The 19348-nt window shown below is 48.5% G+C and overlaps 3 protein-coding genes across 8 annotated transcripts in view; 2 read left to right on the top strand and 1 right to left on the bottom strand.

The window, feature by feature from the left end:
- The window catches only part of nf1a (neurofibromin 1a), a 54168-nt gene that overhangs the window by 11124 nt on the left and 23696 nt on the right, over nt 1-19348 (bottom strand). For all 5 annotated transcript variants that reach the window (XM_028999762.1, XM_028999763.1, XM_028999765.1 and 2 more), the window contains 12 exons: nt 7977-8409; nt 7315-7655; nt 6491-6693; nt 6167-6360; nt 5936-6076; nt 4023-4302; nt 3410-3624; nt 2817-2878; nt 2519-2660; nt 1161-1262; nt 902-1042; nt 327-453 (listed from right to left, as the gene is read on the bottom strand). In XM_028999762.1, coding sequence (XP_028855595.1) covers nt 327-453; nt 902-1042; nt 1161-1262; nt 2519-2660; nt 2817-2878; nt 3410-3624; nt 4023-4302; nt 5936-6076; nt 6167-6360; nt 6491-6693; nt 7315-7655; nt 7977-8409 — 2381 coding nt within the window. The remainder of the gene's footprint in view (nt 1-326; nt 454-901; nt 1043-1160; nt 1263-2518; nt 2661-2816; nt 2879-3409; nt 3625-4022; nt 4303-5935; nt 6077-6166; nt 6361-6490; nt 6694-7314; nt 7656-7976; nt 8410-19348) is intronic.
- On the top strand, nt 11290-13536 carry evi2b (ecotropic viral integration site 2B). Its single transcript, XM_028999767.1, has 2 exons — nt 11290-11478; nt 11985-13536. Exon 2 carries the CDS (start codon nt 12026-12028, stop codon nt 13370-13372), a length of 1347 nt encoding a protein of 448 aa, XP_028855600.1. The 5' UTR covers nt 11290-11478; nt 11985-12025; the 3' UTR covers nt 13373-13536.
- On the top strand, nt 16650-19140 carry omg (oligodendrocyte myelin glycoprotein). Of its 2 annotated transcripts, none has more exons than XM_028999769.1 (2): nt 16650-16708; nt 17832-19140. In XM_028999769.1, exons 1-2 carry the CDS (start codon nt 16695-16697, stop codon nt 18967-18969), a joined length of 1152 nt encoding a protein of 383 aa, XP_028855602.1. In that variant the 5' UTR covers nt 16650-16694; the 3' UTR covers nt 18970-19140. The 2 variants fall into 2 exon arrangements, with proteins under 2 accessions (XP_028855602.1, XP_028855603.1); XM_028999770.1 differs by lacking the exon at nt 16650-16708 and adding an exon at nt 17118-17168.

Here is a 19348-nt window from a genome sequence, read left to right as displayed (position 1 = left end):
AGCACATGATGGACAAACAGGGGCATGTCACCAGCAGACACTATTGGCTTTCGATTCCCTGTCCTCTAGCCAATTAGTCCCCTTTTTGTCCCCCATTTTTCTGAATGCCAGCGAGGCAATTAGCCAGTTTACGGTCCTGTACCCTTCAAGGCACAATCTCCTGCATCTCTCCCTGACCCATGAATCTCAAGAAACAGCGGTTCCCTCGAGGCTCTCTACATACTGCACTGGAGGCAGAAGTAGCTTTTGCAAAGACTGGGATTTGACTGGCCGCCAGACAGCCCTTTCACCTCTTTACAGACAGACAAGCGGAGACAGAGAGGAACCTTTTAGCAGATGTCCAACAAGAGCGAAGTTGAAGTTGGATGTGAAATTGAGGCCGACGAAATGGTCCATCTGTTTACAGTGCCACTCCAGCGGCTTCCGGATCTCCATGAAGACCTCTTCTGGGCTCTGCATAGGAACAAGGAGGCTCGTGAAAAGATGGGGCTGAACAAGCCAGGCTCTGCTGTCAAGCATTACTGTCCCCCAGGGAGGGAAAATCAGGAGAAACAAACCAAAGCGCAAACAGTGATTTCAGGCACTTAAAATAAAAATCTGTCTCTCAGGACAGAAGAGAGCATTGGTTCTAGTGAGCATACTGAGGAAAAACCCAGAGAACCCCGGTTTCTTTCAATTCATCTCAATTTAGATTTTCAGCAGAGTGAACACACACAAGGTTTGGCATCTGCACAACCGAGGAAGTAAGAGTGGTAACAAAAAAAAAGGAACTAATGAAAACAAGCTTCTTATTTGAATGTATGAATGTGCTTTGTATGTGTGCATGTCAATTAAGAAGACAAATGCTATTATATATAGTTGGTGTTCATATATATATGTGTGTATGTATGTGCGTGCGTACCTTGTCGTTGAACACACGCAGGCTATCGAGTGTATGCAGGTTCTGCTCCAGCAGGGCTGTTCCAGCCGAGTACAGATTCACCTCGTCCAGCTGCAGCACGGCCACCGCTACCCAGAACAGAGCCTTGTGCATGGGGGAGTCCTGGTACACACACACACACACACACATATCTAAACACACATATCTTGCAAACACACAAAATGCAGAACTAGATGCGATGGGTGCAACAGCGTTGTGGGCGAGGGCGGCGGAGACGTACCTTACTGAGCAGCGGCTGCAGCTTGGTCAGCGCGATGACCGTAGCCTCGATCAGGACCTGGCTGTTGTAATTATCCGGCCCCTTCAGACAGCTTTCCAGGCCCTGGCAGGGTGGGAAGGTGGAGGGAGGTTCATTAAATCACCAAATGTACTGGAGAGAGAAGAATGACTGTAGGCTGGAAGTAGAGTGTGGTAGAAACACTCGCCTATAATCCAAGAGACCACAAAGTCCCAGGTTCAAACCCCACTAACTACCATCGGGTCCCTGAGCAAGACACTTAACCCCGAGTGTCTCCAGGGGGGACTGTCCCTGTAGCTACTGGATAAGGCCGTCTGGTAAATGCTGTAAATGCAGCAAATGAAGCATGGTGAGGCGACCACAAAGCACTTCCGTCCACAAAACCTGCACCGCAGCTCGGCTGAGGTCAGGAGGAGGGGAAATTAAACGGTGGTGGCCTAAGACCCCTGCTCCGACGGGCTCATCTTTTTACCAGAAGAAGAGAGTCGCTGAGCTATGTTAATAGCACCAGTGGCCAGGACGTGTGTTAACAGGATCCGGGGGGGCTATATCTCCCCGCAGAACATGGTTTTGGAAGTGACCACTGTCAGTTATCAGTTATTAGCACATCTTTTGCGGATGCTTGATACATTTTGTTCCTTAATTTTGCAACAGTTTTCTGCAGCAATCTGCCTCGCTGCAATACAAACAATGTGAAGCAGAAATGGACGATTCTGTATCGGTGCAGTGCAGAACATAATTGATTAGCTCACATTTACATTTACAGCATTTATCAGACATCCTTATCCAGAGCGACTTTCAGTCAGTAGTTACAGGGACAGTCCCCCCCGGAGACACTCAGGTTTAAGTGTCTTGCTCAGGGACACAATGGTAGTAAGTGGGATTTGAACCTGGGTCTTCTGGTTCATAGGCGAGTGTGTTACCCACTAGGTGATCGTACACACGGCTATTGAGAAGGAACGGCGTACACTTTTTGCTGTGCTTTGCAGCGGTGTTCGATTGGCGTTCCGAACACGCAGCCAAACCGGACACTGGTGCCGAACGGTAGTGTGGACTCGGCATTCAGTCTGCGGCGTTCACCAGAACACCAGAAAAACGCCTAGTTCAGACGTCCTCGTGAACGAGGACTTAACTCTCATCTCACCGATGTGAGTTAAGAAGCATCATGTAATGTAGAAAAAACGTATGGGATGCCTCGCAATTCATTGATAACCGAGGCACTGATCATTGTAATCAATTCGAATCATGAGACCAGTAGCGATTATACACAAATAATACATCTGCGAGTTCAGTTAAAATCCCCAGAACCTGTCCCGTTAGTACGAGACCTGGACACTTACGCGGTCGATGCTGAGGAGGGGACTGGCCTTGCTGAGGATGCGGATGATCTGCTTGATCTGACCGTGGGTCACGCGCTTGCTGATGCAGCCGAACACCACCAGAGCTCGGGGCTGGAGGGACGGGTTGTACTGGAAGGCAAACCTGCCGGGAGGAAACCACACAGCGTACAAAGCGGAAAGGTTGACAGGACTCTACGATCGCCAACGTTTATTAGAACGCGTGGGCTGCGCAGTGCTGACGTATCTAATGAAGCGACTGCGGTGACGGAAAGTGGGGCGGTGCTGGTGTGACACGTACTTCTGCGCCAGCTCGGTCCACTGCTCCAGCCACTTGCAGGCAGGAATGTCTCTCATGCAGGCCTTGAGAAGGACAGAAGACAACGCGTCTTAATAGAAAGGCCGAAGTGAAAACAAAACTGCAAGTGGGGGGGGAAAAAAAAGCAGCGAGACTATTCTGATCTTTCCTGTTTTATCTGGGTTTGGTGTAACAAAGCCAAGAGCCCCGAATCACCCAGCGACCGCACGCCTCCACAGAGCTTGGAACACGCGCAACAAATTGAAGAAAAAAAAAAATATCGAGAGAATGGGCGGGGCAGAAGGAAACCTAAAAACACAAAGGGTTTCTTTCGTGGGCAAATGAAAAATGTTCACAGTTTGTACCTGAATCCGTTCTGATCTGTCATAGGGACATGTGGGTAAGGTCACACAGATGGCTTTATGAGTGACACTGAGCTTGTATATTTGGATAATAAATAAAATAAATACAACGCATCCAGACAAAACCTAATGCTGTACATGAAGGTGTCGAGGTGGAGCAATCCTGGTTCAACCCTTATCTTTAAGAATTTCAACTGACCTGGTCAGAATGTATAAGAGCAGTCAACAACCAACCTCCATGATCTCCAAAAGTGCCTCAGTGACTGTCTCCAGCGAGGACAGGGCGAAGGTCTCTCGCTCGTAGGAACCTGGGGAGAAGGAGCGGTCGCGGTAGCTGGACCGAAAGGCGATGACGGCTGCCGACTTCACCTTGCTGATGCCGAAGAGCAGGTAGAACTTGGGCAGCGAGAATTCAGTCAGGCTCAGCCTCAACACTTGCTTGGTCTCCTCTGGGAAACAAGAGCCCCAAAACAGGATATGACATAACTGCAAAAGCCAGACAGTTTATTCATAAATCCTTAGATCCTTTTTGCACAGCTAATCTAGTTGTATGAATAATTGAATGTACTCTGTGTTGAAAAAGTAATCATATTGGCATTTATATTGGCCCATCACATAAAATACCAAAAAAAAATGTAGAAAGTATGAATACCTTTTCAAGACGCTAACATTTTAATTTGAGATTCTGGATGCTATATCGTACATACACGTTTGCCCTTTTTCATTCACTGTATTGTTTTGACTCCAACTTGAACCGATCAGACACCAATCACAGCAGCAGTGAGGAACAGGTCACCCTGCAGGGCAACGAAGAAGAATTTAACGTTTGTGTGGCAGCGCTCCTCACCGCTGAAGTTGAGCTGTGAGCAGGTGCAGAGGGAGTGGATGATGTTGATGACCAGGCCGTGGGTGGAGGCCCTCAGGGACAGGGGGCCGGTGGCCACCAGCAAGGTGACCACGTGGAACAGGTAGGGCAGGTGGGCAGCCACGTCCAGAGAGTTGTTGAAGGACAGCATGAGCATGTAGCGCGCCAGGATGGCAATGTCGTCCCACATCAGATGCTGCTCCAGTGTTGGCGTGGGGGACAGGCACGTCTTGTCGATGATCTTACACATCCGACTGATCACCTACACGGACACACGTGCACTCGTCAAGGTGACCTGACTCTACTGCATTCTCACTGTTTGTATTCTTCACATTCCGCACGAGTTGCATTATGTTAACAACTTGCTTATCAGCTCTACACATTAGTTGATCAGGTCAATACATGGACCTTCTAATAATGAGGTGTGAAATGAGCTCTAAAGGCACATTCACACCTAGAGGCTTCAGTGCATCTAAATCAAACGTCCACTCACCCCCCTTGGTGTGGTTCATTTGGTCCACTGCGAACACAGTAATCGCACTCAATTGTGCATCTTTGCTATACTCCCTCTACAAGCCTTGTTTTTGCCAACATTTTTGACGTGATTAAGACGAGACGCAAATGCTGGTTGTTTTTTATTTCCTGTATCTCCCATACAGATCCGAATCAAAGAGTGAACTCTTTGGCGTGGTCCACCTCTCTCCACCGGCTCCCGGTAGCTGCTCGCATTGAGTTCAAATCCTTGATGCTGCCTACAGGGCTGTAAATGGAAGTTCTCCCTCTTATATTAAAAGGTGAGATTCAAACCATCCTACCCACCAAACCCTTTTACCCTCTTTCTCTCGAACCTCCAAGACTCATTTCTGCTCCAGTTTGCCAAATTTACAGCCGCATGTTGGCACATCTGAGCGTCTGAACTCCACAGACCTCAATCTGAACAATGACACAATCCGAGATGAAGAAAAACAGGAGAGACAATGGTGTTACCAGTAGCATGGTCTTGCTGCTGTGCTTGGTCTAAAAGAGACTCGGGGCAGCAGCGGACAAAGACGACCCTTGTGCACTCTGAGCCGCCATGTTGTGAGGTCAACAGAGGCTGGCACATGCTAGCCAGCGAGCACTCGGCATCTTTTACAGCCAGGAGTCCGACGGGAGGAGGAGGAAGCGGCTGGATGGGAAAACCACGGTCAACAGGACACTAAACTGCACACACAGAGGCTGGTGGGGCTGATGCATTGTGGGAACTGAGATGCCCAGAGCACAAGAGGTGAGTGGCTTCTTACAAATAATTCAAATCAAATAAATAAATAGATAAATAAATAAATGTCTGTGCAAGTGCTACTCTGATCCTGAAAGCAGACAATGACGTCCATTCACCCTCGGTGGATAATGACCCTTCGCTGGAGACAGTAGTGGACATGTCCTGACTTACCATTTTGTTTTTGTGTGTGTGTGTGTGTGTGTGTGTGTGGACAAGCACTAGAGATAATGGACCTGAAGTAGAGAGGCTCTTTAAAAGAGTAAAAACACTGAATGAGGTTAAGAGAACAAGGTGTCGGGGACCTCTGTGCCGAACCTTTGATAACCATAATTCTGAATACATACACCCCATAATGCTCATGGTAAGGGGACAGGGCAGTAATATATTTCTATTTGCCTTGTTGTCTCGCTGTCAGCTCTGAGATCCAGAGACTTGAGTGCTTCTGACTGATGAAAGCTTGGCTGTGTGGGGATCTAACAAAGACAAGAGTGTTGCACACTTCGCTCTGTTGGTGGGGTGGAGAGAGACGGGGCTGCTGCCTGGCAGTGTTAGCCGAGGACGCCCACAGGGCGACCCATGACTCAGGGGGACATGCATCTGTCTCCAGACAGACAGACGACGCTGAATTCTGTACCTTACTGGACACCAGCTTGACGTTGCCAGAGGCCAGGGCCACGGCCGTGTCTGCCATCACCTCCGCCTTGATGGAGCCCAGACCTCCGGTGGCGCTGGTCTTAATGAAGCTGTCCAACACCACGTCCAGCAGGTCTGTTATCTGCAAACAAGGAAACTTGAGAGTCAGCGGTCACACAGCAACAGAAATAAAACACTGGAATAAAGAAAGAAAGAACCAAAAAGAACAGACCTGTCCCAAGCTGCCCCAGATCTTGGCTTGGATGGAGGGGTACATCTGCTTCTCGTTGATAGTCATGGTGATGAGCTTGTCGAGGATGGCGGTAACCCTCTGGCGTTTGGCGTCGTCGTTGTGCTTACAGAAACGCACCAGGTTCAGCAGCCAGGGGGTCATGTACTCCAAACACAGGTGCTTCAGCTCGATACCTGCGGAGATGGACAGGAGCACGAAAATGCGCTACAAATGCAGGAATGGCAGGTGTACGGCTTCACGTAGGAAAGTTTACGCGTATTAAGAATTGCCGTTTATATCTGCGAGTGTATGGACTTCACTGACTGGATTTGCTGAATCCAGAGATGCACTCCTCCAGGAACTCCAATGTTAGGTGGGGCTCGTTGGCTGCCAGTGTCTTGCTGATGGAGACGATGAACAGGGTGTTGTTTGCAGGGATGCACAACCCTGACGTCTCCAGGAGCTGGCCCTCGATCTTCAGATTAAACGTGCAGGTCAACGCGCAGAGAAGGTTGTACGCTGCAGACCTTGGTGGAGGGAATGAAGGAAACAGCATTTTAAATGTCACAACAGCTTAAACAAGTTTAACAGTAGTAGGGTGGGGTGGTAGTAGCCTTGTGGACATGACTCTCACCTATGGACTAGAAGAGCTGAGTCACAGATTAAAATCCTACTTACTACCACTGTGTCCTTGAGCAAGACACTTAACCCTGAGGGTTATAAATGAGAAGCTGAGCCATACGGAATCAAATGCTTAATTTGCTTAATTTTTAATAGGAAATGTAGCCCTGAAATCATGGTAAATACATTAATAGGTTGAAATCAGTAACGTATATAGCAACACAGCTGCAAGGACGCTGAGCCACTTTATGCGGTTTCTGCATTGGACCATTCAGTCATGCGGCTCTGAGAAAGTTCCTTCAAACTGTTTCTCCTCTAACCCGGGGAACGAGGCTCATTTCCAGGCTGAGTGCTCGATATGAACAGATTTTTACATCATATGAACTGGTTTTGAATTGGAAGAGGTAGAATTATGATTCGAATGTGAATCGATGTTTGGACGAAGTATTTGGAAGAAGACCATTTGTTTAAATGTCTGAATATTTAGTCTGCATCTACTCCCTTGGCACACTTGGCACTGCACCCACCTCAGGCTGGGGTCTGAGCTGCCCAGGTTGAGCAGGGCGATGTTGAGCAGGGTCCCAGGCACATCTTTGGGACGAATCTTGGTGTGCTGGGGAATAGAGTCTGGCTGGGAGAGCTCCCAGCGGGTGCGGATGTGGATGATGGACTGAACGATGGCCTCACACTCCTGGTGCATGAAGGTCAACGGGGTGCCCTGGTTGGCGATTGTGAGGGTGAACTGGTTCTCGTCTACCAGGCAGATCTCCTCGATCTCGGAGGCGTAGTAGATGTCGTTGAGGAAGACAGATTGGCCCAGGACACGCGTGCGCTCGGCTGATGTTACCTGAACCGCAGTCGAACCCACCTGACGGGAGGAATTAGAGCTGTAAGTCTTGCTGTAAAATTGAAGTCGGGTTGGGCGGTAAATGATCGGTCAGCAAACACCAACTTTATTAACTTTCAGCCTATAGTACTTATCCTCGCCGAATGAGTCGCTGCTTGTAAATTTGTTTTATTAAAATGTTTTTTTTATTTATTTGCAATTCTCGACCACTGCCATCAGATGATGATTGCGAGAGAGATCTCACACTCTCTTACTTCATCTCAAGCATACACATTTACGAACATAAGCACCACCTGGGACCAGATGAAAGGGCTATCACGGAGCCCAGAACCGCTGTCTTACCTTGATGGAGACCTTTGTGTCCTTGTGGGCAAGCTTGAGGGCATTGTGGAAGACCTTGAGGTCCTCCTCCAAGGAGAGTGTAGCCGCAGGCAGCTTCAGCTGGTCTGGTTCCACGTGTTCGGCAAGCTTCGCTGGAGAGTCGATAAACAGCACCTTCTTGCTGCCCTTCAGGCCAGTGAGGAGCCTCTCGTGGTACTTTGTGTACTCTCGCACCCAGGTGTTGCAGTTGTAGACGAAGACGGCTGCGACGTTCTCATAGGCGAAGTTGGGGAAGACGACGAACCATTTGGACAGGAAGTCAGTTTTGAATCGGTTGCTGGGCCCCACGTGGGTTAAGTCCACCACAATCTCATAAGGTTTGGCGTAGTAGGGCTTGAGGGTCAGCAGGACGTGGTAGATCAGCAGGTCACCATTGATCTGACCAGTCTTGAACCTAAGAAAACCAAGAACAGGAAATGCAGTGGATGCTACGGAAAGGCTCAAATTCTGTCAGCGACAGCTTGACTGATTCCACTCAGTTTATATAGAAAAATATGGTGTTTTCTCTGTCCTCTACAAGCACCACAGCAGACTTGCAACCAGAAGCGCAACTGACCGAGCACTTAAATATCCTCTTTTCAATACTAGCCATTTTATCTTATGTTTTTGGTCTCCACTAGTTGAGTGTGTTAAAATGCAAAGACCAAGCAGTTAAAACTCAGTTCTGAGTTCTGGCTAAATTGTTAACGTAAAGTGATCCACGCAGATCGTACACGGCATCTTGTATATCAGCTCTGTTTTTACATTTTCAGTGACCTGTAGAATATCGCCATATGTACAGTGTACATAATCATAGCGTGACCCCTGTATCGTGATCGCATAGTGAGATCCTTGCCAATACACACCCCTGGTAATCACAATTATCTTAAACAAATAAATACTCTGTGACCTCTGTAACATCCAGTCTAAACAATGTCAAAACAATGATATCAAAATGAAATATAATCCTTTTATAATCCTTTTCACCCCTATTATATTATTTTTGTAACCATTGGAGGCCAAAATTTGAAGCCTAGCTCTGGGTCTTTTCCATGCATTTCATCAGCAAATGCACTTATAAGGCCTATAAGTATTTATTGTCAATTAAGAAAGCACCACTAGGTGGACTAGAAATAAAAATGGCCAAAAGTAGCCTTTTGAGAAGATTAGCTAGGTTTTATGATGCAAGTATGATAATATTCGTACCCTATGTCCACATTCAAAGTATTCACAAATGTGTGTGTTAAAACTTAATAATAATTGTCTGTGAAATATGACAAATATAAACATAATGGTTTTGCTATTTCAGCGCGCACAACCTCTCTGAACCACGTTGCAACCTGAGGACACAGAAATAAACCAGCGAGCTAATCAGTCAACGGCGGCAACAGGAAGCGAGCGTTTGTCCGCATAAAGCTCTAGTGTTTCCAGTCGCCACTTTGCTGTCGTCCACGCACCCCTTTACCAGACGTTCAACCTGCTCCGCCAACAGCTCCACTCAATCAACTGGCCGCTGCTCTCCCGGACCGACCGACAACAAGGTAAGAGCATTCAGTGACCCCCAAAACACCCCGTTCTTGCCATGTTCATGCAGCAAGTAAGAAGGCGCACAGATTGATTATGACAGATGATAACCAATGTCTGGATCCACATTGACCCAGCTCTATAATAGACACGTTGCAGCATCTGTTGTGGTTTTTATTTGGTAATTTATTTGACCAGATTTTTACCAAATTCAATTTCTGCTCTGAATCTCTGAATCCTGCAGACCATGAGCACTGAAAGTACAACAGAAATGATGCCTGTGAACTCCACAGTCATGGATAACGGCACCTTCAACACAGAGATGCCATTAACAACGGCCATGCTGCCAACGGATTTTACAATCCCGCTCGAGCTGGCCATCGTCATCGTGTCCTCACTGGCGGGCCTCTTCCTCATCCTCATCACCACCATTGTGGTGCTGGCGACCAGGCTGTGCCACCTTCAGCACCAGTCCACCTCCATGTGCCTGACCCGTCCCAACGTGGACCTGGTGAGCAGCTCAGGCTACTGGGGGGCTACAGAGGGCGGCATCGTTGGCCCATGCGATGCCAGCGTCATGCTGGAGGAGGTCAGGGGAGATGAAGAGGAGGGTGGAGGAAAGGAAGAAGCTGCAGAAGAAAAGGCGGTGCCCAGGGCCCAACCAGGGCCAGCAGACTCTATCCCAATCGAAGAACCAGAGAGCAGCTACCCCACCATCCAAAGCCCCGGCTCCAGAGATTCCTGCATGGACATGGCTCTCCCCAAGGACCTGGAAGACATGCCGCTGATGGTGTGACCTCACAGGAGGTCGGCTACACAGTCGGAGGAGCCCAGTGCGCCACCAACCAGTCCTACAAAGTGGACTACATAAGACTTCCTCTTTATTCCATTTTCAAATTGGACAGATGGAAGCATTACGTGTAAATATATGTGCTGTAAATGCATACAAATTGAAAAACACCTGACGACAGAATTAAAAAATACGGAATTGACAGTGAAAGGTTTTTATGTAACTGGGAGTTCACCGACTTTGTAAAGTCTTATTAAATATAAAACATTATTTTAATACCACACAGCATCTGCATCAGCAATTTGAGAAATCAACAGGTGAAACCGATCATGCTGTAAAGTGAGCAAAAACTCAACCACTGGTACACTTAGCAACTTCTAATTATGGGCTAACCGGTCTGTGACGACAAAGAGTGTCAAACTGTTTACTGCTTAACCTTTTCATAAGTGAAATAAAACAAAATACATTGTTTGAATAAAATGTCTCCGCACTGGTCCACCATGTGAAATTCTAAAGTCTTGGGACTTTTCAACTATATTCCGAAATCGGTCAACGTCATCCTCATATTTCAGACAAGCCATAAATGGCCAACTTGCTTCCATTCCATTATAAAGAGGAACAAAAATCGCTCTTGCTCTCGGGACCTGCTATCTTACACTTTTCTGTAATTCAACTCAACTGATTATTAATTGCGCATGTCAGAGTACAAAAACATTTTAGAATAGAAATTTTATTGATGTATTTTGTCTTTTAAGGGCTTGTACGCAATTTAACATCTACCTCAATCTAAAAGAAAGTGAGGTGTTTTTTTTTCCCCTTATATCTCTAAAAGGCTCGTGTGCATGTATATCTATGCTTCTTTAGATATATACCAGAACATAAACCTACTTGGGGGTGGGGGGGGCCCACACTACTGGTTGCATCGGACCATCGGAGGAAAAGAGTTTTAGCAGCTTTCATTTCCTGCCTGTGAAGCAAGCAAGCAAGTTCCGTATTCCAGCAGCAACCACGTTGATAAGTGCCGTGTATGAATCACTAGATCAGAGGTACATAAGGACACGCTGCGGCTGATATTAACGATATTAAGTAAAGCCTCTCAGCAGTAAAACCACGGATCTCTAAAGGAGGACGGAGGCCGGACGTCCCAAAGTGAAGCTCTGTAGTAACCAGGTCAGTACACAGGCAGATTTTATTAAAGCGTACGCCAAATAAGGGAGCGTGCCCATCGAGTCATCTCTACATCTGAGTAAAGATGACGGAAAGAAAACACACAGACTAAAAATCCTAATAAATTTTTTTTTCGTCTAATAAAACCTTTTTTTAATGAGCTATTGTGATGTACGAAATATTGAAAGTCTAATCAGGAATGCAAAACCAGCAGATTGGCTGGCCTTGGGCAAATTAAAATGAACAATACATTTGACAAGAAGAAAATAAATGTGATTAGTAGAGGACGTTTCTGGGCCAAAAGTGCTTCATCTACTTGGACTTCGTTATTAACAGTCAGCACCAATGACATTCAGGATTAAGGAGGAAGTTGTGCTTAAACAAAACCCAAAAAAAAAAAGTATTTCTCAAGTTTTCCATTTGATGTGTGCATTTCAAAATAGAAGGCCAAAAGATTGCATTAGAAATAATTACAGTAAAATATCCAAGAGGCTGTTCTTGTTTTACAGGTTTTCCCGAGAAGTGCTGTCTTTAAACGGTGGAGGACAAAATGGACAAAAAGATCCTTAGTTTTTCAATTCTCTTCCTCCTGTGTGGTCTGCCATTTGGTTCCCATGGTAACAACGTGACTAGGTACCCCGCTTCTCTGAATTCATCTGGCACACAGCTGCCAAGCGTGAAGGCGCTGGCAGTCACAGCGCAGAGTCGGCCGTCCAAAAACAACTCGCAGGAAAACGTCACGGTGACAGCACAGGACCGTCATACCCAGACTCAAGTCCACCAGGACGATATCAGCTCATCCAACTGGACAGCGAGAGTCCGAAAACCTGGGGTCAGCGAGAACATGACGACGGGCGAAGCGCGGCGGTCAACCGAGGAGGCATCAAAGCATACAACTCCGCCTGAGAAGGAACATCACACCACCAAACACACCGAAACACATGCCGTGACGGCAACGGACAGAGGAATATTCAGCCAAGCCATGCCGAGTGCCTGGACCAAGGCATCCATAACTGCTGGGACCACAACAAACGTGACAAAATTGACCGATGTCTTCCACACAACTCCTGAACAATCAAGCCCGGTCACCACCTCTACGTCGTCCAAAACGTTTACCCCGGGTCACCATACTCACTCGACGACGAAAACGGTGAAATACACGCCAGACAAGACCACCTCTTCATCTCAAAAGAAAACAAACCCTCCTCCTCATCCACCACCACCACCATCATCTCCTCCTGAACAGAAGAACCGCCACGGGACTGCTGCAGCCACGCTGATCACCATCATCCTGACTCTGATGTTTGTGGGGATTGCTGTGATCTTGGTGAAGAAGCGGCAGTGGCAGAGACGACATATGGAGAACCCGGACTGGGCCGGACCGTCACCGTTTCTAGAAGGAAGTGGCCAGCCTGACCAGGGAGAGGAGGGACACCACAACAAGCGCATCTCCATCTCCGGCTTCCTGTCCAATCAGCTCTCAAGGCGCACCTCTCTGCTCAAGGAGATGGACGAGGAGCTCAACATGGTGGACATAACAATGGGACGCACATTCGGCAGGGAAGACGACGCCGATGTCCCTCCAGCCAACAACTCGGCAGCCAAAAACCCAGAGCCGACAAAAGCAGCTCCACCTCCAGAAGTCCAGAACAGCATGGTGTCCACCACAGAGCAACCCTCAGAGACCACCACCACACCATCGGTGAACAATACTGCTGCTACCACTACGGCAACGAGACAAGAGACAAATCCCGTCGGAAACAATGAGGTTCCTCTGGCACCTGCTCAACCAGCTCCGCCAACTGAGGTCGGCCTTGGGCCTCGATCCCATGAACCTTCAACCCTTTCCGTGGATGTACAAAGCCCTCCTGACCCAGGAGTAGAAGCAGCAGAGTGAAGATTCTAATCAGCCCCATAAAAACCAGGTTAAACCAGAGCCGAGGGCGTTTCACACCAAATGTTGACCTCACCATGCACCGTGAAGCGTCCACAATTGTAAGCACTCACAGTCTTCATCTCGAGGCTGATGAGCTTCATGGGAGCAAAAAAAAAAAAAAAAAATTAGCAGGTTCACGGTGGAGATCTGCACTGCAGCAGCGACGTGTCTTCGCCCCAGAGTGGACAAGGCCAAGATCGGGCTGATTAATGGGGAACGGAAGAAGTGCACCTCTTTCACCGACCTCATCTCGTCTCGGTTTAGAGATCAATAACCGGGAAAAAACGGAGAACAAATCCTCTAGTTTCTAATTTAGCCAATTCAAGTCTGAAGCAAAAAGGTGACCGAACAGTCGTCAAATGTGATCAAATGAGTTTACGATCTAGGATTAAAATATTGATAAAAAAAAAAAAATAATAATAAAGTTTCCTGATTACTACTCATTCATAAGAAAAAAAGCTGAGGTCTCTGGTAAGCTGCTCGTTTTTTTGTTTTTTTTTACCGCACGAATCCGCCCATCGCCCGTCTCACGGGAGCGGGCTGAAGTAAGATCGGTTGCCCCAACGTTCCTGAAAAAAAACAAAAAAAAAAAACACACGGTTTCCAACACAAGGCGCTCGGTCATGCGCCAGAAGTCAGGAGGAAACGCTGCAAACCGCCGAGAAAAACCACATATCTATTCACGGCCTCGTACATGATTTGCGTTTGGCACTTCCGGATTACGGACGAGTAGCAGTAGTCAGGGTTCTAATCAAGGGTGGTGGCAGCCTAGTGGGTAACACACTCGCCTATGAACCAGAAGACCCGGGTTCAAACCCAACTTACTACCATCGTGTCCCTGAGCAAGACACTTAACCCTGAGTGTCTCCAGGGGGACTGTCCCTATAACTACTGATTGTAAGTCACTCTGGATAAGGGCGTCTGGTAAATTCTGTAAATGTAAATTCTAATCAGCCGAGTGCGTTACAGTAGATTGATAAATGAAAAGAAAAAAAAGAAATGAAAAAAAAAAAAAAAAAGGCTCAATTTTGGCTCAGGATGCTGCTTCTGCATCCGGCTCGAGGCACAAGGCAGAGAGAGAGAGAGAATAAAAGCAATACTGTTTGTGTAGGTGTATCAGAAGCTGCCCTTAACGCGGTGAAAAAGCGTGACTTTCGCATGCCAGAACGGTGTTGCCGTGCAGATGCTGTCACCAAGGCTGCTGCCAGCCATTGCGTCACAGAGTCATCAGTTTCAACAATCAGCAAGTGTATTTTCTAGCATCTTCTACCCAGCTGATACGATGAAGTGCTTTACGGCACCACAAGGAAATATATTATAGATATATATTTCATATACATATATATATAGATTTGAGGTTAAGGAAGTGGCAATGTAATCGGAAGGTTGCCGGTTCGAATCCCAAACCACTGAGGTGACACTGAGCAAAGCACCGTCCCCTCACACTGCCCCCCGGGCGCCTGTCATGGCCGCCCACTGCTCACCAAGGGTGATGGTTAAATACAGAGGACACGTTTCACCGTGACACCGTGTGCTGTGCTGCAGTGTTTCACAATGACAATCACTTTCGCTCTTTATTTTAATTACACTGAATGCCAATAGACCTTTGTTTCTATCTGATGATTGTTCATTATGAGTCATTATGAAACATCTCGAATTTTTGATGTGGGAAGAAAATGATGAATCTCAAGCCATGTAAGAATGACTAGGTTTCTAATTAAATGGCTTCGGCATGGAACCTTTGACCTGCACCTACAACGTTCAACCTCTGTCTGTAGTTGTTTTTGGCGGCCTGTCTTAAAAAAATATGAGTGTAAAAACACTCATATTCAGTGTAAAAAAATATGCGCGGTTTTCTAAACTTGCCATAAGACGACAGCGTCGTGCAGATCTCCGGGCCCTGAGGCTGATGAGATCACCTCCATTCCCGCTTCATGTCTGTGTTCTGAAGGTGCGGACCAACACCGCCCACTTCGATGCTTTGATTCGAATTGGTCGCACGACAAGGCAGGTCAAAGGGCAACATATTTCAACTTTGACCCCGGAAGCCATGGAAAATAACGTGTAGCATGGAAAATAAGCGCAGGGCATGCCGTGTTCAGTCAGAATGAGTATTTTAGAATAGGCTATTCAAATTTAGTTTTAATCAATGAAAATGCAATTTTAACACACTCGGTATAATGCAAGTACCTGGTAGAACCGCCAAAAAATGCATTTTCTTTTAGTTAAACCCATTTCATTATCAATCTCATTATTACATTTTCTTTTCCACTTCATTATAAAGAAAGCGCGTAATGAGATAACTTTGAGTAATTTTCTCCCGGCCCTCTGCTCATCCATCCTGAAGTATCCTGAAATCGAAATTGAAGAAGTGATGTCATCTGTGTAACCGGATGGGAGACACGGAAAACTGAAATATCGCATAATAATAACATCGCGATTAAACGAGAGGAAATAACATTTAGGTGAAGTTTTTATTTTGTAAACCATACTTTGTCTGATTTTTATTCACAAGAATCACATGATCTATTTCATTGTAGTTATCGTCACATGACACCTCATCTCATTTCGGTCACATCAAAAAGGTTTGTTGCTCAGCCGTGGCCAGTCGAGCCAACCAGGAAGCACACAGCAGAGAGAGAATCTTTTCACGTGCCAGCAGTGGTTCACCAGCGGCCATCTGACCCGCCCGTTTACAGATCAAGGTCTACGCCACCACGGCTTCAGAAAGCACACATGCATCACCGACACAGAAACAAGCCTAGAGTCCATCAGACGCTTTTCATTACACTACGAGCCATGATCCAGATGACCACTGGAGGGGAGGGGGGTTGATGGCGTGGCCGGGCGAGGGCGCGTGAACAAGGCAGCGGGAGAGGCGGAGTGGCTCGGCGGAGCGTGCGGATCCTGAACGTAAAAGATAGCGAGTCAGCAGCCCACCCCGCTCATCAGCAGCACGAGGGACCATCTCCGTGCTGCATTTCTTTCCACCTCTCTCTCTCTCTCTCTCTCTCTCTCCTCCCTCCCTCTAGTTGCTCCTTGCAGTGAGCCAGAAGGCTGCTGCCATGCGAGCAGGACAAGGGTGAGGTGAGGATACAAAATCATATCTACCCAAAAAAAAAATGTTTTAAAAGAGACGGGCATGTAGAGAACATCAGACTTGTGTGGTACTTGACCACAAAGAAGAAGAAAGGGAGAAAAAAAAAAAAAAAAAAAAAAAAAAAAAAAGACCGTGACAACAACGACCGGAAAAAAAAAAAAACTGAGAAATGACTGCAGGGTGATGGAGAGAAACAGGTAAGCGATTTCTCGCATGAAAAGGAAAACCCACACACACACACACACACACACACACCATGAAACTCAGGCTTTAACCCCCCCCTCCGGCATTTGCAGACTGCAGTAAACGCATTCCCTTCACACCCGTCTGTGGAGACCGCACGCCGCCGTTTAGTTCGTCCGGACGGATGCTCCCCGGACGCCTACACACAGCGCCTTGCCGTTCGCATGACCGTCATGAGCCCGGAGCCGCCGCGGTGGCTGGTCGCGGACGCGTGCATTAGCAACAGCCCCCAGTTCCTGACCACTGGGAAATATCGGGAAATGTCAGCAGTCCACAGCTGCAGGTAGAGGGGACGGGCCGGCCCGGCGTAACCGGGCTGAATGGGTTTCCTGAGAGAGTGCTGCAGCGCGGCTGCAGACTCTCCCGACATCATCATGCTTTAGCTGAACCGTCTGAAGGAAAGTCCATGATCAGGTGCATTATGCATTATACATCAATATAGTGATTGTTTCTAATGCACCTAAATCCCATCCATTCCCTTCTCATGCACCATGGTGGGTCTTCATGACGACATGCTTTTCTTTTCATTACATTATCATGACTAATGTTATTATACTGTCTGGATATGGGTGCCCAAATAAACAAATGTCCTGGCATTAATCTGATACCGCAGCCGTGCCCGACCACCGGGGGGGGGGGGGGGGGGGGGGTGGGGGGACCAGAGGGTCACCGCAGCCACCACCACAGCTTCGGGGATCTTCAAATGGACCAGTAGCATCATAATGGACACGTACTTTTCTCTTATTGGACAATCGCCAACCCTGCACTGACACCACTTGCAGGCTCCCTCTACCCTGGAAGGGGGTCCCTCTCTGTATCACTCCTTCCCAACGTTTCTTCCTTTCTTTCTTTCTTTCTCTCTCCTAGAGTTATTTTTGTTTTTCCTTGGGGGTCAACTGTAGAGCCTGTCAAATCCCATTGAGACATACTGTATGTGATTTTGGGCTATATAAGAAATAAATGTTGTTGTTGAAAGACAGGCCAAGGGACACAGTTGGACGTGCGCTGAAAGGTGCACAGAGAAGCAGTCTGGTACATCGAAGCTGGACTAATTCAAATATTGTTTTGTGTCTTCAGGACCGTCCCAACCATGCCTGCATTCTCCTGCCTGCTGTACTTCCTGCTACTGTCGGGTTCGAGGGTCTTGGCCATCTGTCCCCGTGCGTGCTCCTGCAGCCATGGACACAGGGTGGCGGACTGCTCCGGCCAAGGCCTCAGCCAGCTGCCCGAGGGTCTTCAGCACAACATCCGCTTCCTCAACCTGTCCCACAACCGGCTGCAGGACCTGGGCGGCCGCCTCAGCCACTTCGGCCACCTCCGGACGCTGGACATCTCCCACAACCGCCTTCTCCGGCTGCCCTCCGACCTGCCCCGGGCGCTCTGGGACGTCCGGGCCGGCAGCAACCAGCTGCGGCAGCTGGAGAAGAACGACACGGCCTACCAGTGGAACCTGCGCGAGCTGGACCTGTCGGCCAACGGGCTGGAGCGGGTGGTCTTCATCAACAACACGCTGCCCGGCCTGCGCTCGCTCAACCTCAGCTACAACAAGTTCTGGACCGTGCCCACCAACATGCCCCACAACATGGAGACGGTGGACCTGTCCCACAACTACCTGGTGCAGATCTTGCCCGGATCGCTGGACCGCCTGGCCCGCCTCGCTCGCTTCTACTTGCATGGCAACAGATTCTCATCCATCAGCGAAGGGGCCTTCGACCACCTGGACGGGCTGCAGGTCCTGACGTTGGGGGACAACCCCTGGGCGTGTGAAGACGAGGAGAACATGACCCACCTGATGGCCTGGGTGCAGCACACACCGGCGCGCGTCCTAGGGTGTCCCTGCCACACCCGACACACGTGCGGAGAGGCGCGCCTGGCTGCCACGGGCACCGGGCACTCCGCCTCTTACACAGACCCCCCGCTGCGAGTGGACGGCCGCGACGCCGGCGTCCCCCGTACCCGGGCCGTCACCTCAGGCCACTCGGCCAAGTCCGCGCTGCTAAACCCCGCCTCCGCCGACCGGAGCCTCCTCGACGACGCGGACCACGGGACCTCCCTGACCGCAACCGCACAGACAAGCACAAGCGTCCCCGCGCGGGGCGCCAAGAAAGTCCTCCCTGGTAGAGCACGCAGCACAAGCCGCGCCGTCCACGGCCTAGGCGCACACGCGGTCGCCTTGAAACTTTCCGTCACCGTCCTGGTCCTCGAGGCCTTCTGAACTGTCCCCCCCCCCCGAGGGACGAAAAGCTGGTTCTCTCGACTGGCACCATGAGCAGACTGATCCACTTCCGGCCACTCGGTCCACCGTCACAGAACAAGCTGGAGTCGTTTATGGGTCACACTGTGCATACAAATTTTTAACCCAACTCTGCGAATGTATACAGTACTCAGAAAATAATAGGACTTTCGGTGTTCGGAAATGAATGTTCTCCCTGCTGTGTAATGCTCGAACTGAATTTTAAGGTTTCTATATAAAAAGGTAAAAAAGGACGCCGAACAGAAGTGGTGTTTGTTGGTGCATGGAAATCGAGGCGCGCAAATGACAGTGCATCATCAGTGCATGGACGAACGATGCAAATGCGAACTCCTCACACCCC

The sequence above is a fragment of the Denticeps clupeoides genome, chromosome 13 (genome assembly GCF_900700375.1).
Source record: "Denticeps clupeoides chromosome 13, fDenClu1.1, whole genome shotgun sequence".
NCBI classification, from domain to species: domain Eukaryota; kingdom Metazoa; phylum Chordata; class Actinopteri; order Clupeiformes; family Denticipitidae; genus Denticeps; species Denticeps clupeoides.
This window is presented reverse-complemented; position numbering and strand designations above follow the sequence as displayed.

Coding starts and splice junctions, on each gene's coding strand:
- evi2b (XM_028999767.1), top strand. CDS start 12,026: ATGGACAAAAAGATCCTTAGTTTTTCAATTCTCTTCCTCCTGTGTGGT.